The 15,407-nt window shown below is 35.4% G+C and overlaps 2 protein-coding genes and 1 long non-coding RNA gene across 5 annotated transcripts; all 3 read right to left on the bottom strand.

Moving 5' to 3' along the window:
• Positions 1-370: 370 nt before the first annotated feature.
• Positions 371-8,527, bottom strand: LOC117419787 (calumenin). Of its 3 annotated transcripts, none has more exons than XM_034032899.2 (7): positions 8,414-8,527; positions 5,839-6,076; positions 3,929-4,122; positions 3,304-3,470; positions 2,759-2,819; positions 2,415-2,614; positions 371-2,210 (listed from the first exon to the last, which is right to left on the bottom strand). In XM_034032899.2, the coding sequence occupies exons 2-7, from the start codon at positions 6,057-6,059 to the stop codon at positions 2,106-2,108; spliced, it is 948 nt and encodes a 315-aa protein (XP_033888790.2). In that variant the 5' UTR covers positions 6,060-6,076; positions 8,414-8,527; the 3' UTR covers positions 371-2,105. The 3 variants fall into 3 exon arrangements, with proteins under 3 accessions (XP_033888790.2, XP_033888789.2, XP_058841825.1); XM_034032898.2 differs by lacking the exon at positions 3,929-4,122 and adding an exon at positions 4,183-4,376 and having other exon boundaries at positions 5,839-6,096; positions 8,414-8,479; XM_058985842.1 differs by having other exon boundaries at positions 5,839-6,096; positions 8,414-8,478.
• An 895-nt stretch (positions 8,528-9,422) lies between these two features.
• Positions 9,423-12,464, bottom strand: LOC117419700 (Golgi-associated RAB2 interactor protein 1A-like). Its single transcript, XM_034926308.1, has 6 exons — positions 12,312-12,464; positions 11,855-12,018; positions 11,133-11,460; positions 10,562-10,698; positions 10,385-10,443; positions 9,423-9,649 (listed from the first exon to the last, which is right to left on the bottom strand). The coding sequence occupies exons 1-6, from the start codon at positions 12,462-12,464 to the stop codon at positions 9,423-9,425; spliced, it is 1,068 nt and encodes a 355-aa protein (XP_034782199.1).
• A 650-nt stretch (positions 12,465-13,114) lies between these two features.
• LOC117419368 (uncharacterized) lies at positions 13,115-14,912 on the bottom strand. The gene is made up of 2 exons (XR_004547254.3): positions 14,693-14,912; positions 13,115-14,396 (listed from the first exon to the last, which is right to left on the bottom strand). It is a non-coding gene; the product is annotated as an uncharacterized LOC117419368 (long non-coding RNA).
• Positions 14,913-15,407: the final 495 nt, after the last annotated feature.

Consider the following 15,407-nt stretch of genomic DNA (forward strand, 5'->3'; position numbering starts at 1 on the left):
GACATTCATCATTTTATTGCATACATGTAGATTTAAAAGCTAAAAGAACCAAGACTAGGCACACCTGAACTGATGGAGATTAATTTTGCAGTCATCAATTTTGACATGGAATCACTTGCCAATAGATCAGGACTATAATACAGGCTTTCATGACCAAATTCTCAGAAATTATGAGACCAAGTAGGCATTTTCAGCCTGAAATACACAAAAAGGTCTTTATCCAGGAAGAATGTGAACGTACGTAATGAAGCCGCAGCTATGTGTCTCTCCAGTAGAAAGACTTTACAATGAACAATTGCAGCGTATTTCAGTTAATGTGTTAACTATTTTATTAACTCCATGGGAGTTTATCAAATAAAATGGACCATGGTTTTATTAAAAATGTTTATTATTGAGAAACAGGACTGTCCATTTTAGCATTACATACAATTCAAGTGGCTTAAAGAAAATAAAAAGTGTTCATGCAATATTTTTCAAAGTGTGTGGTACAATTTCTTAGATGTCCTTTGAGTTACTAAGAAATAGCAGTAGTAAGTCATTTAAAAAATCTGCATCAAATAGTTACACATGGTTTCAAACTCTGATTAACAGCAACAGTTCTGGTTACAATTCAATATGGCTCTCTACTGTATCCACCTTTCATACAACTTATAATTTTGATTAATTATAATTTTTATATGGTAGAGTGGAATACAAATTATGACCTACAAAATGTTCCAAGGAATACAGTGGTAGATTTAAAAAAAAAAAACCCTTATATAAAAAAAAAAAAAAAAAAAATGGAACAGGGTAATGGGTTCCATTTCTGCCATTCTTCCAACTAGGGCCTTAAATTCTAAATTGGACTAGTATTGCCTTCACCTGATCTGTAGTAGATCTCCCAATAGAATGTTCTTGAGAAACATTCTCAATTACTTTACGATGCACATATTACAGGGTTTATACACATTTTAAATTGCTTTTAAAAGGCAACACTCAAAAGGGTAAATCCAAAGTTGCTTAAGAGTATAAAGTGAATGCAGCAAACTGCCTTTCACCAGATAAACCCTTGCACATGTACAACCTGAAGCAGCAGCATTACAGTTAAAGATAACAGAGGCACACTTTTTATTCAATTTTCTTTCCAATATTCCTATCGCCATAACAAAATCTGAAAAGGTTTCTGGACAAATGTAGTGTAGTGTTCTGACAAATGTAGTGTTTTCCCTTGGGACACTTACCACCCTTCCTTAAATGCGCTTTACTTGCTCTTATCTGCCCCCTATTTTACTGCATTTAATCCTGTACTTGAGAGTACTGTAATCTGCCAAGTGTTTAATCTGTAGTATTTTGTATTTAATCATATCCTGATGTAACTATCACTGACACTTATCTGCTGTATTATTGAATTGTATTTTGTCACACTTGTACTTGCTTGAAACAAGTCATTGTATTTATCTTGCTCTTAATTGTATTATTACTTGTACTGTGATACATGAAATGTATTTGCTTACGATTGTAAGTCGCCCTGGATAAGGGCGTCTGCTAAGAAATAAATAAATAAAAATAAAAAATAGTGAAAATGAACAGCTAAACACAGGACCGGCCAATTGTTTTTTTTTTTTTTTTTAATACAAAAGGCCAAATTATCTCAATAAATCTGGGCTGATTATCTCACATAGGCTTGGTTATGAATTTCATTACAGGTTCAGACTACCTAAGGAAATAACTGCAATGGCTGAAAGCTTATGGTCAGTCTGTTGAAGAGTACATTACTTTTGTGTGTGCAAAAGACAAATGGTAAATTATTCTCTCCTCCAAACAGTTGTTGTATGCCAAAATATTCCTTGAATTACACTTAACTAAATACTCAGTGTACAGAAATAAGCATTCTTCAATTTGCAATCAAAATACAAAAATAAAAAAGAGGGATAAAATATGGGAGGCGAGTGAAAAAGGTAACAGTGTCATAATGATGCCCTGCAGTGATGTTTATGGGGCAGGACCCCATCTCTCTCTCAACAAAAACAAACAAACAGTCTCGGGAAAGAGAATGTGTTAAATGGAAGAAGTATAAAATAAATTATTAGTTAAGAAACTTGTTCAAGTAATAACTAACAAAAGCTTTAAAACTCATCATGCCGTACTAAGGCCTCTCCAAAATCAGTTGCTTGACTTCCAACAAACAAGTCGTATTTATTTACAACTTCTTCTTTAGTGAGTTTGCCATCCTAAAAAGAAACAAAACAAAATAGTTAAACACTTACAGTTCAAGAAGACACTTAAATATTAAGTAATATGAACATGTAGTTTTTAAAAGACGACGGTTAAAAGACTGATGTTTAACAGTTAAATTGTTCAGTGCCATAATAAACAAAGCTAGTGTGAGTGAAAGAACACAGGCACCCACAGAGTACAAGAAAACTGCCTCTCACCTTGTCCTGGTCAGATTCGTAAACAAGGTGCTTTGCCTCCGCTTCAGCATGGTCGTAGTCTGAAGGCATAATCCAGTCCTTGGTCTCCTCTTTGTCCATCCTACCATCTTTATTTTTGTCTCTGAACTCCACAAACTGTTCCCGCTCAGTTTTCACCCACTCAGGCTCCTGAGGGTCTCCTTCATGACTATACATGTCCCCTAAAAAGTTTGTAAGGCAAAAATAAATAAATAAATAAAATTATGCTTTTGTAGCACAGATGCAGGTCAACATATACCCCCTCCCCCCTACTTTGTAGCCATTACATTTAGGCACAAAAAACACGACAACACCACACATCTTACCAATATATTCTTCAAGATCAATAAAACCATCTCCATTCTTATCAATATCTTCCATTGTTTCCTGGGGATTGAACAAGGGGATAAAACTGGTTACTCGGGTATTACACAAACCACATCGTTGCAGCTTCTTCTACCATTATAGGAAGCGAGTCACAACTGTCCCCAGTGAATTTTTATTCTCAACTACCAACATCAAAATATGAAACTGCAGAGAAACTAGCTATAACTAGAGAGTTAAGTTCTTCAACCTAAAAGCACTTACTGAAAATGTTCAACTGCCATCTTGAATCTATAAATTAGGCAAGGGATTTCATTTTACCTCCCGATACTATGCTGGGAGGACATAGGAACTGTGGACAGGGTTTTCCTTTAATGGTAGGCTCTAAAACACACTTGGCAGAGGAATTAAGAGAGTCAAGTGTTTCTTAAGACATACTTATCTGCCCAAACATCCTGATTTGTTTCAACTGGTCTGTATCCGTACAGTACATTTCTTAGTTTGGTACTTCACTATTGTAGTTACTATAAGAATATGAACAAATTACCAGAACTACAATATCCTTCATGTAGTCATACTCTTCTGGGTGCAGGAAAGCTGTGAATTCTTCTTTGGTGGCAATCAGGTTGCCATCCTTGTCTGCCAATTTGAAACGCCTCTCATCCCTTGTCATCATCTGTTTGTAGTTGAAACCATCTTCAGGTTCTGGGTCATCTGAGAGGAAAATCAACTATGTAATCTAGATACTTTCACAAAAAAAAAAAAAACAGCATTTCCTGTATGCAACCTTATTTTTAAAATGGCATGTTCATTGCTGTTATTGTTTCACATTTTAATAATGACAGTATCAAGTTACTGTTAACAAGTCTAAATTAAGTACAGCACCAAAGCCCAAAATGCAAGCAAGCAAGCCAAGGTTTCTCCGTTCCACAAAAAGGCCATTTTAAAAATAAGGGAAACTTTAAGGATGCTCTTGAACAACGCCTCGTTGTCTACAAGAATTCAGAAAGAGGACAGGGAGGAAGAAAAGTTTCAAACCCAACTTGTGAGCCTTCTTACGTTTATGCTTAACATTTGGTTGAAGAGTGGGTACACAGACTACTCGAGTATCATCAGACTTCAAGCTATTGACAAGTGGCTCACTCTGGGGTTTCTCACCACAACCTTCTTACCCAGATATGTGCCATACGTGACATTTTTGTATTCGTCCCAGGAGATGGACCCATCATTGTTCACATCGAAATCATTCCACTGCCGATCCACATTAGCATAGATGTACATCTTCTGGGCCTTTTTAATCCAGGCCTTCAGCTCATCCTCAGTCACATACCCATCCTTATCCCCGTCAATCTTATCTACAATCATTCTACAAAAGAAAGAGAGCCGGAAAGTTGTTGCTTGACATTTTCTAAAAAGAGAAGCCTACCTAGAATGTAGCCGTAAGTGGCATTTTTGTATTCCTCCCAGGATATGAGGCCGTCCTCGTTAAGGTCGTGCCCCTTCCACTGGCGGTCTACGTCTTCGTAAATCCAGCGCTTTTGCGAAAATTTTATCCAATTTTTCAGCTCCTCTGCGGTTACAAACCCGTCTTTGTCTTCATCTATTTTATTTACTATCTTGCTGCAAGGCAGAGAAGAAATCCAGGCATATATCAGATGTAAACAAACCAAACAAAAAAATTGAAAACTAGGGCTGGATATTTTACTTTTGTTTAAGATCAATTAATTAAAAATAATAATAATAATAATAATAATAATTGCACGGAGAGACAAATTACCTTGTTCTAGCTTTAAGAAACTTGTATTGCTCTACAATCAATGGATATTTCATCTTGAACTAGGCCTAACTAAAGAAAGCAAAGTTACCTGTATTTAAGTGCAGTTTTAGTTTTCTGGCACTGTACTTCAAATACTAGTGGACTAAAGATTATCCAGCCTTAATTTTTCCAGATTTACATGCATAGAACTCAGTTAGTTAGTTTAAAATGTTATAGGGACCAGAGAGCACGATCGCCACTGACAAGCATAGAGGCTATTAAGTTTCCAACAAGACCACAAGCAATCCTGTAAAGTTAGAATCCTAATACTCAGGACATGATTACCAAGATACCTAGTACTTAAACAATGAACCATACAATCAAATGGCCACAGGTGTGCAATGTTTGCAAAGTTTGTACTCCTTTAAATCTAAATTTGTACAGCCAATCAGTTTTTTTTTTTTTTGTTTTTTTTTACTCCATTTCTGATCAAGGGATTAAAGGAAACATTGGCAATGTACAATTAGAAAATAGAACAAAGATGTTCTTTAAAATAGATACCATCAAGAGGGAAGTCTCTGTGGAAGTAACCAATTGTATGTATTAGAAAACATTGTACTTAGTAGATATACAAGATGCTAACATTTAGCAGCAGTCTTTAAAAACAACCAATAAATTGTGAAGACACATTTCTGCATGTCTCATTTGTGTGTTAAACTGGTTATTAGTGCTGTATACAAACCCAAAGGTTATAAAGTTGCAATTAAGAGGAAGCCATTATTTTGTATTATTTGACAGTAGTGCAAAGAAAAGAATGTAGCAATGAATAAAGTCTCTTCAGAGCAGTTGTAATTATTACTATTTATTTATTTGCAGACATCCTTATCCAAGGTGACTTAAAATTGTTACAAAATATCACAGTAATGTTGTAGCTTGATCAGCACCAGCAAACAGTTAATTCATGCATAAAGTGAGAATTGAAAAAGTAATGGGATTTGCAACGTGGATTACATATGTTGACATCTAAAAACAGATCATAACATATTCTCAGAACCAAGTGCTATAGTAATAAACCCTGAATTGTGTAATCAAACTTTCAGACGGATGGAACAGATGGGCTATCCTTTGTGCTTGACAGAATCAGGTTGTATTTCCCCATTGCACCATTTAATGGTTTTCAAAACCAGGTTTACTGCACACTTACCCAAAATTATTAATCTGCCCAGTCTGTTACATCAGCTTCCCCCTCGCCTATTTCAATAAATGAAATTTCTACCAGGTGTAATCTTACTCCCTAGAGTAAAGAGAAGCCAGGCAGTTTCTTACCCAAGCCTTTCCTTGCTCTCCTCTGGGGTGAGCTGGTCAAAGGTTTTGGCATCCTCTGCTCCCAGGAAGGCATTGTGATCATAGTCAAAGTTCTCGCCATCATCGTGCACTTTGTCACTGAGCTGGGGGTCGTGGTGAACGCGGTCCTTCTTCTCAGTGGGTTTGCTCAGAGTACACACCACATAGAGTGCCAAGCAAAGTAGAATCTGTCGACACTCCATTTTGATATCCCAGGCTTCTGATGGAGGAAAGAGCGACCTAATTAAATTCAACAAATTGTTTAAAAAAGTAGAATTGTGCTTTTTTGGACAACAGAAAATGGGTACTCTATGGAGCTACGCCTGATGCTCTGTGCAATTTCCTACTGTACACAACAAATCCTTTTTGGCACCAATATGAATACCACAGATAATACAGACATACAGAGTGCATAAATTGTTTCTGGTTTGTTTGGTCCCCCCCTCCCTAAAAAGACAAAACTTTAAACAAAGAAAATAACAGCATAGGGTAGTCATTTATAGTTTACTGTATTATGAGGATAGTGCACTGGTCTGGGCAAAGCAGTTTTCTGAAGAATCAGAAAGTTAGTTACTGGGTACTGTGGAGAAAAGTCCTAACAATGAACAACTTAAGCACAGTACAATTACAAGTTTCATCTTTCCATTCTCCACCATCAACAACAGTTTCTTACAAGAAAAACACCAAGTAGTTATCTGTCCACATCAGCATACAAAACCATCAGAAATACCCAGAACAGTTTACAGTAGCTTGTCAGTTACACGTGATCTTGTTGGGGCTTGACCAAGGGCAAATAGCCCTGTAATTCTGTAAGTTTACAGAACGTTTGCCAAAGTGGCACTGAGTGTACCCTGAGCTCAACTGTGTCCACAACTGATCTAACACTGTTTTTGCATCTCACTGATGTGTGAAAACAAGTGTGCGCCATATCCTGCAAGTAATAGGCCAATACTAAATATGCAGTTCTATTGTAAAACAGTGTGAACAAAGCCATTTCTCTCCCCTATACAAAAGGAAGAAGGTGCTGATAGTATACAATGGAGGTTTTAATGTTCTAGTGCAATAAGTAGTCTTGCACTAATGGCTTAGTGTAGATTCTTGATTTTTTTTTTTCTTCCCACTGTGCTTATTGGAAACAAAGCACCAACAGTTAAGTGAATAATAAATAGGATTTTTATTTATACCATAACAAGTCCATTATAAAATAATAATAATAATAATTTACTGCAAACTTAAAGACAAACATTTGGAATTACAGATACATAAATGACTTTGCATACAAGCACAACAAACTATTACTTTTGGACTATTGGGTATTCTTTTTTTCTTGCGACCTTAAATGTCTTGGAATACTAGTTGAAAGAATGTAGGCTTAGATTGTAATCAAATAAATCAAAACCAACCATGTACATTCCCCATGCTGCTTATTTGTTTATTTAGCAGACACCTTCATCCAAGGCGGCTTACCTGCTTTAGCTATTAGGACTATTCCCTAAATAAAAAAAACAGTAGTATATTTTACACTATATTATATACATTACTATATCTTTTTTGTATGGCCACGTCTAAACAAATTACTTAACCACAATAACAATGAATCCTCAACTACTACAATTCTTCATGAATAATGATGAAATGGTGAATTAGGTTTACGTTTGATAACCAGAAGGTAAACCGCCAATATGAAGGCATTAGCTGAAAATAAAAGTTGTCTGAATGACTTATTCGAATATTTTACCTCGCTGAACTAGCCATTGAGAACCACTGTGCAAGCGTTCATTACTGAAAAGCCTTAAGCATCAGTCCAAATACTTGACAAGTCCCACTTTTCACAACCAAGAAAAACCCATTTGAAGGTTCTTGTGCATACTGTGTAACAAAATACTAGAGGTCTGATACCATGACAAATTAAACTTGAGTTAGGCCTGCTGTGCAAGACTTGTCTCTGGTAACTTGAGATGGGCTGTTCTAGTCAGACACGGATGGCTTACAACGCATTGCATTATTTGTTAGTTGTTTGCCTTTTTTGTTAGGAAAATGAATACTTAATTCCACATCGAACCAAAATAAAAAAGCTTGGGGCGATTCTCTAAACAACATTCAAATAAAACGACAAGTTATTCAAATAACCAGACAATGGAAATTAGCTGGCAGCAGTAAACGACGAGTAGTACCGGTATATATTAGAAAGTGATCATTAAAGAAAGATATTCATTTTAGTACACGTGACGTTTCAAACAGCAGAATGGTGGCGATAGTCCGTTATGTATACATTTTCCCACTGACTGATAAGGTGCAGATGAGGTGTGGTAAATAACGTCTGCAGGAATACAGTGCTTTCTGCTAATCTATACATAACTTTAAAAGAAGGAATATTCAGCATATACAAAACAATTAAATAAAGCTAAAAATGTATATTACAATAACACATTTTCTTTACAACGCACTGTTTTCCTCAGAAGATACAATTTTCTAAACCCACGAAATAAACAAACAAGTAAAATGTATTTCTGACTTAAATACATACACATTTACTTAATGCTAATATGCCACTCACCCTTCCTTTTCTTGATATTCTCTCTAACTACCACCCAATCGACTCACACTGCCGGATATACGCCCTCCGGCCGTCGCATTTCCTTTAAAAAAAAACGTCAGCGAGCCATTCACAGCTAAGATCTCGCTGACCACGCCTCTTACAAACAGCCACTTCGGCGGCTCCCGATTGGTCCACACCACAACTACATGAACAATCAGATTGGCTGAGAACCGCCACGTCTCCACGATGGACAGGGAGTGGTGAGGGGTGTCGAAAAAATTAGATGCTCTTTGGCGGGGTTTTGTTTGATGTTTTCACCAGTGCTAAGAAGGTTATGGACTTTACTAGCTGAGCTAGCAGTAATACAGCTGGGATATACTAAACATACATTATGCTTGGTGGAGTTTATTAGACAACACTTACATGAACAACATATTCAGAATACTTCAGCAATATGTATTCTGGATAATCTGTTTACATGCAAGTGGAATTTAATATCCCACAGACAGAAATACGAATACTGCACACATTGGGCATGTGCAATTACAAAGCAAGACTGGTTTAACAGGAGTAATTTGATGTTGTGCCCTATAAGTAAATACACACACTATATCAGTGTGATTGCAATTTTATTCCTTCCAATAAACTGGCAACTGCTTCATAACCGTACACTGCAGAAATAGATCAAAATACAAAGCAATGGAAACTCCAAACTAACACTATAAATATAATGTTATTCATAACATGATTTGTTCGTTTTTCTAAATAGAAACCAAATATTTTATATAAGCAGTGCAAATAGAAACGGTCGATTTAAGAAGCAGGCAGTTTGTATATTATGGTAACTTATACAGTGTATAGATACAAGGAATATATCATAATTCCTTTTAAGAAACCTACAAGCCTTTGAGAAGGTAAAGCTGATGGATGACCTAATGTTATTAGAGTCATAATAATATCATGAATTGCACACAATGTGTTTCACATTGGGGGCTACATATATTTATTACATTGAGCACAGTTGTGGCTAAAATGTCTTAAACCCCCGCCCTGTGGCAATGAGGCCACTGAGACGGGAAAGTGGCATTAGCGCTGGTGCATCTCGTTCCCAGAGTCCATAATCCATCTCCTCACACGGAATATCTTCTGATTGTTCTTTACTGTCTTCAGAATCACTCCATCTATTTGTCAGATGCTTGTGAAGACAGTAATCACACTTGTTGCAGTAACAAAAGCTCAATGTTTGCTCTTTTTCTGGAACACAGTCAAAACACACAGTTAAGTAGTTTCCTTAACAGAATGAACTAATAGAGACTTTCCAGACCAGGTTTCACAAACTCTAATGTAAACACAGGCCACATTTGCTATTGTGTATGTAGCAGTCATTTTCCATCTTGAATGTATGCAGTTGAGCTGCTTTCTAGCAGTGAGTGAGGATTTAAACACTGAAAACTAAGTGCTTTTCATTCAAAATATTTATTTTCACATTTTCAACAATTGCCATAAACAAACACAAAAACACAACATGTAAACAAAATGTAATTTAAAAAAAACTAATTAAAATTACAAAACTGAAGCACTATGTCTTGATTTTTAAATCACTGACATGCACACAACTCCACATAAACACAGGATGTAGTCACATTTGTGGTTTGTGAAACGTGGTCCAGAAACTTTTGAATTAAGGACTCCATCCTTTTATCAGTAACATTTAAACCCACATTTAAATTGGCTTTGTTGTAGTTCAGGTTATTTTCAAAGTGATTTGTGGGTTTTCATTAGCAGTAATCTGCTTATTCTGTGACATTTCTGTTTTATGTTAATGTACAGCCCTATTCACAAAACTTTGTTTAAAAAACAAACAAAGAAAAAAAAAACATATTAATTAAATCAAATTTGCACTTCATGAGGGGTAATTAGTTTGTTCTATTTTTTTCAAGCACTCTTTAACCTAAAATAATGTTTATATATATATATGTGTGTATATACCATATTGTTCAGAAAAACTGTTTGTCTGGATGGTTTGGTAGCCTGTTTCACGAGGGATCCTAAAAACAGAACAAACATGTCAGTACATACACATGTTGTAATTACACATTGACCATACAAAATTGTGGGATCTTATATCTGCCATGCTTTAACCAGGACTGGGAAGCTGAACCTCACCTCTTGTTTTCATTGTCATCTGTTATTTGCAGGGATGTCTTTCTTTCGAATGGCTTGCATTTCTGAAAGGGTGATTGGTATTGACCTCTACTAGGTTTCTCTTTTTTTCCTTGTTGTCTTGCTTTCTGATGTTGTCTCTGAAAAAAAAAAAACATTAGAGGCAATATTTCAGGTCCATCTTTAATCTCAAATTGCAATGGGGGATGAGAGCTCATCTGTGCAGTATTAGCATCTGTTTGGCTTGTTTCTGAGCACCAGCGAATCAGATGCAAGAGTTGGACAGATCTGCTCAGAATACCCAAGTGACAAACTTCAAAAAATGTTGACTGTACCCATTGTAACAATTGTAAGTCGCGTTAGATAAGGGTGTCAGCTAAGAAATAAATAATAATAATAATACATCAATACCATCTGCTAGGCGGATATTTTAAGCATATACTCAAATAACATCATTCTAAACATATATGTCATGCTGAAACCAATTTAAATATTGGCTAACCTGAAATATAAGAAATTACCTAAAGTACATTCAGTGCAATCTATATTGTTTTTGCAAACGATAATCGCATACCCGTGTTTCATAGTCCTCCAGTGATGTAATAGATGAGGAGCTGTACGAATCACAAAAGTTTGTTTGAGGCATATGAACAGATGGATCTTTAAAAGTGGTGGAGAGTCCACAGCGAAGTATGTGAATTAGACGTGTCCACTTCAGAAAGACAATATCTGGATGAATCCTGTCGAGCAACAGGTAGTAAGATTTGCCATTGGCCATGCGCAGTTTAAGCAGCTGTTTCTGTTTCTCGCAGACTGTTAATTTTACAAACTTGAGCGGAACAATTCTGCAAAGAAAATAAGGAGAAAGTGTTACACAGCTTGTAGTCAAGAGAATGTGGTTGCTAATTTACAGTAGGTGGGATATATTGAAAGATTATTGTGGGGGAGTACAAGGAAATGCATACAAATATATAAAGGATCAGTTTAGTATCACAGTTTCATATTATATATATATATATATATATATATATATATATATATATATATATATATATATATATATATACACATTCATGGTATATATACACACACATACACACACACCAATGTTAAAGTCTTGTCTGATGCTTGAACTGATCCCATGTGTAGTTCTGTGAAATATTAAACTTGTTTTAAAGTTAGACACATTTTTACTGAGTGTTATTATTTTAAATCTCACTCACTTCACATGAAGGACCATCTTGGTCTTTTCAAAGTATGATTCTAATCAACATGAACATTATTTCATTCATATACCTGGAGAGTTCCGTATAGGGTGTTGCATTATCAGGTTCTGGGACCTCCATCCTTGCAATCAGCAATATATTTGGGAGAGGCAGTGATGGTACGGTAGATGTTACACCAAGTGTCAGGGTTATGGGAATGTTGTGCAAATCCACATTGTTTCCTTTTTTTGTCACCTGTAAATCGTTGAGAATACAATTGTTTTTCAATTGAAATGTGAAACCCACTCTGAATTTGACCCCCTACAATTTATTCAGGTGGACCAACAGATCTGATATGAATATACAATCATATTCTGAATCTTATTCTAATCAAATATAAAAGTATGGAAAATATACAATTTAAGACATTATAAAATACACTCCTGCAGCTGCCGCTTCCCATAGTTAATTCATCTCTTGCTTCTGAAAAACAAAACAAAAAACAAAGTGACTATTAACTGAAATAAAAACCATTGGATGTACTATACTTGTATGAAATCACTTTCAAACACTGCTGACAGTGGAAAGAGGTTGTACTCCGGAGATCTCAGAAGTTTACCCAACGGTCCGTTTTCAGTTGACTGGACTGTCTTGTGCAGTTCCCAAGCGGAGACATCTGCATCGTTTTCTAGATTTAACATACGTCCCGCCATAGAAAACAGAATACAGCTTCATGTCATCCTGTTGCAAGATGTATTTAGCCCACTTTTCAACTAAAACAAAGCAAATTAATGTATTCCTGGAAATGGACCTTCAATGAAGTAAAAATGTTATTTAGAAAGTCTGAGGAGCCAGACTCTATTTAGTTATGTTCATTACAACTAATAAAAAGTATATACTAATTTAAAACTACAAAGGAGCTGTGTCATAATAAAAGATGACATCATTTCCCTACATTGTTTACCTAAGCATAAGATTGAAAATGTTAAATACATGTATTTTACCATTAACAGTTCGGCAACATTAAATACACTGTAATAGATACACCATGCTAAATGCATTGTGACCTAGTGGCAGTATTGACTAAGTAAAAAAAAAAAAAAGTGTTTATTTTCCTGTTTTTTTTAAACTCGGGAAACAGCTTTTCTTCAAGGTAATATACTAATGTGCAGGGTATTTAATTTCCCACTTTATAATGCATTGCAACATCTTACCACAAGATGTCCGTAGAAGGATGTCTTTAAACTTAAGACTAACAACTACAATAACTTTAGTATTAGAATATGTTACTACTGATACATGTGGGGGTTTTTTTTCTTAATTATTTACTCCATTATTGGTTACAAGGATAGAAAGTTAAAAATCGATTTTAATGTTGCAATAATGGCACACAATGTCACACAATAAAAGAGAAATTAACAAAAATGTAATATTTTTGAAAAGTAACAGCACATTAAATAAACACATATTAACAGTGGCTTAAATTATTTGTCTTTTTAATACAGTGCATATTAAAATCAACACAATCCTATTTCCACATACAGCCTCCACACATTCCAACTACTGACAGAAAGCATAATGTTGTCTTGGTAGTTGGTATTGTGATACATGTACGAGGAAAGGTATGTAAGGATATAACGTAAAAAAAAAAAAAAAAAACATTGAAAAAGTGGTCACCGTGCCCTAAATCCATAAACATGAAACAGACAACCAAGGTACTCAATACAGTTGAAAAAAATGTACATGCAAAGTTTCATCTTAAAGTATATGAGCTAGCGCCAATCGGTTCCCAAGATATACTCTTTCAATTAGCTCAGACAAGCAGATGTTAGTTTCATACAGTTGACACTAAGAACTAAGGAATGTCTAGTACAAGGTTTAATCAAATTGGATTCATTGGTCTCAAGAAATGACTAAATAATTATGTTGTGCAGGCACCTCCACTGTACTATCCCTCTGGTTGGTGGGGGATTACGAAATACAGCAGCATATTATTTTCGTTAGTACTAGTGCATTTTACTCTTTAGAGTTCACTGTAACAATAAAAGTACATTTTACATCTAAAACACCTTTTATAACAAACTTTATTCAAGTAACATTTTTCAGCTTATACCAGTGTTGTTTCTTTGTTGTTCACATAAAATAGTGCAGATGTGTACCAATAATTATTTTTTTATTTGCTATTAAATGTACTTAATTCAACAAATACATTTTTTTTAAAAATGTGAATAGCACGCTGTTAAGGTTACTGTAAGTCGCCTCGGATAAAGGCGTCTGCTAAATAAACAAATAAATAATAAAGTTACAAATATCAATGTACTTGTTTATGACCCCACAGCTTTATTGGTTCGGAGGGACCCTTGTTGCAGCAGATTTGCTGTGCAGGGGTAGTGCTGGTATCCAGTCCATGCATATTCAGACTCCTGGAGTTCAAGTTTCTGAAGATGCATCAAACTGCCTAAGGAATCCACCAGTCCGATGAATGCAGCTGCCAGTGACACTATGGTTCCAAACACATAGATTTTCAAGACTCCGTTCATTTTTGGAGATAATGTTTAACTGCGAGTCCAAAGGAGAGTGTTTCTTTCACGTAGTGTTTTTGTAATAAATATTCGACCAGGGACAAGTTTAACCTGTAAACGCAAGAGAAATAAAAATGCAGTTGCTGGTAATTTAAGAATCTATAGAATCTTTATAAAATACTGTTCCATAACAAACAAAACTATGGTACAAAATGTGTACAACACATACCAAATAGTTTACACTACTAAACTAAAATAAACAAGCAGAAAAATATGCTTCATTAATATAACAAAACGGAATCTCTGTTATTACGAATGATGAATAGATTTAAAATGTACCTGAGATTTAAAAAATCAAATATACTCGTTACGTGGTTACAGTTTGTGTTTAAATAACATAAACTTACCCAGTAAGAAGTAGATAAGCACAACTTGTTCCTTTGCGGAACTGAAGAATCACTTTGCTTTGAAGTTTTAAAATGTAAATACAGTAATATATTATCTCGCTGAATTAATTTCTTCCTGCTACTTGCTTTACGCTTCAAAGAAGCTTCGTTATATCCATCCGCTGTGACGTGAGGCCTTAGCTCCGCCTCCTGTCCTTGGTTCATTACGCCCACTATCCTAACAGTTTGGGAGAGGTATGACACAGGCCCGGTTTTGGGGATGGAACCGCATAACAGTCTCGTGTTTTGATTGGTCGATGTCTGTCACATGAATATGTCGTCGCACGAGTGGAAAAGCTTGCAGGCATTTGTAACAATGTAATCAGAGTGAGAGGGAGTGTCTGCTTTCCACAACCTTTCCTTTAAACTATAATGTGGTGTTATGCTGTACTGATATAACAAACTATGGGTAATTACTTTATATGAATTATTATGTTATGCACGAATGTAAGAATTGGCTTTATGTGGTGGTGTACTTATTTCTTTCAAGTAGCATATATCTATAATCGTTTTTGCGATATATTTTAATATAAAATGTACACACTATTGCAGTTTTGTTAGAGGATATATTAGTTTATCTCTAATGTAATCACAGTTTTACATATAGACTGACCCTCATGTACGTCGCAAATTCTGGGCCGCTTTGCTTCAGATAATGTCCCAAATTCTGGGCCGC

Source organism: Acipenser ruthenus, chromosome 14, assembly GCF_902713425.1.
Source record: "Acipenser ruthenus chromosome 14, fAciRut3.2 maternal haplotype, whole genome shotgun sequence".
NCBI classification, from domain to species: Eukaryota; Metazoa; Chordata; class Actinopteri; order Acipenseriformes; family Acipenseridae; genus Acipenser; species Acipenser ruthenus.

Bases quoted from the DNA above. Each gene is read 5' to 3' on its own strand.
- LOC117419787 (XM_034032899.2), bottom strand. From the start codon at position 6,059: ATGGAGTGTCGACAGATTCTACTTTGCTTGGCACTCTATGTGGTGTGT. The intron at 2,615-2,758 runs GTAAGATGTGTG...CAAACTTTTTAG, and splicing joins TGATCTTGAAGAATATATTG to GGGACATGTATAGTCATGAA. The intron at 2,211-2,414 runs GTGAGAGGCAGT...GTTTCTTTTTAG, and splicing joins ACGAATCTGACCAGGACAAG to GATGGCAAACTCACTAAAGA.
- LOC117419700 (XM_034926308.1), bottom strand. From the start codon at position 12,464: ATGTTAAATCTAGAAAACGATGCAGATGTCTCCGCTTGGGAACTGCAC. The intron at 11,461-11,854 runs GTATATGAATGA...ACTGTAAATTAG, and splicing joins CCCTATACGGAACTCTCCAG to CAACCACATTCTCTTGACTA. The intron at 10,699-11,132 runs GTATGCGATTAT...TTTTTTTTTCAG, and splicing joins TGGAGGACTATGAAACACGG to AGACAACATCAGAAAGCAAG.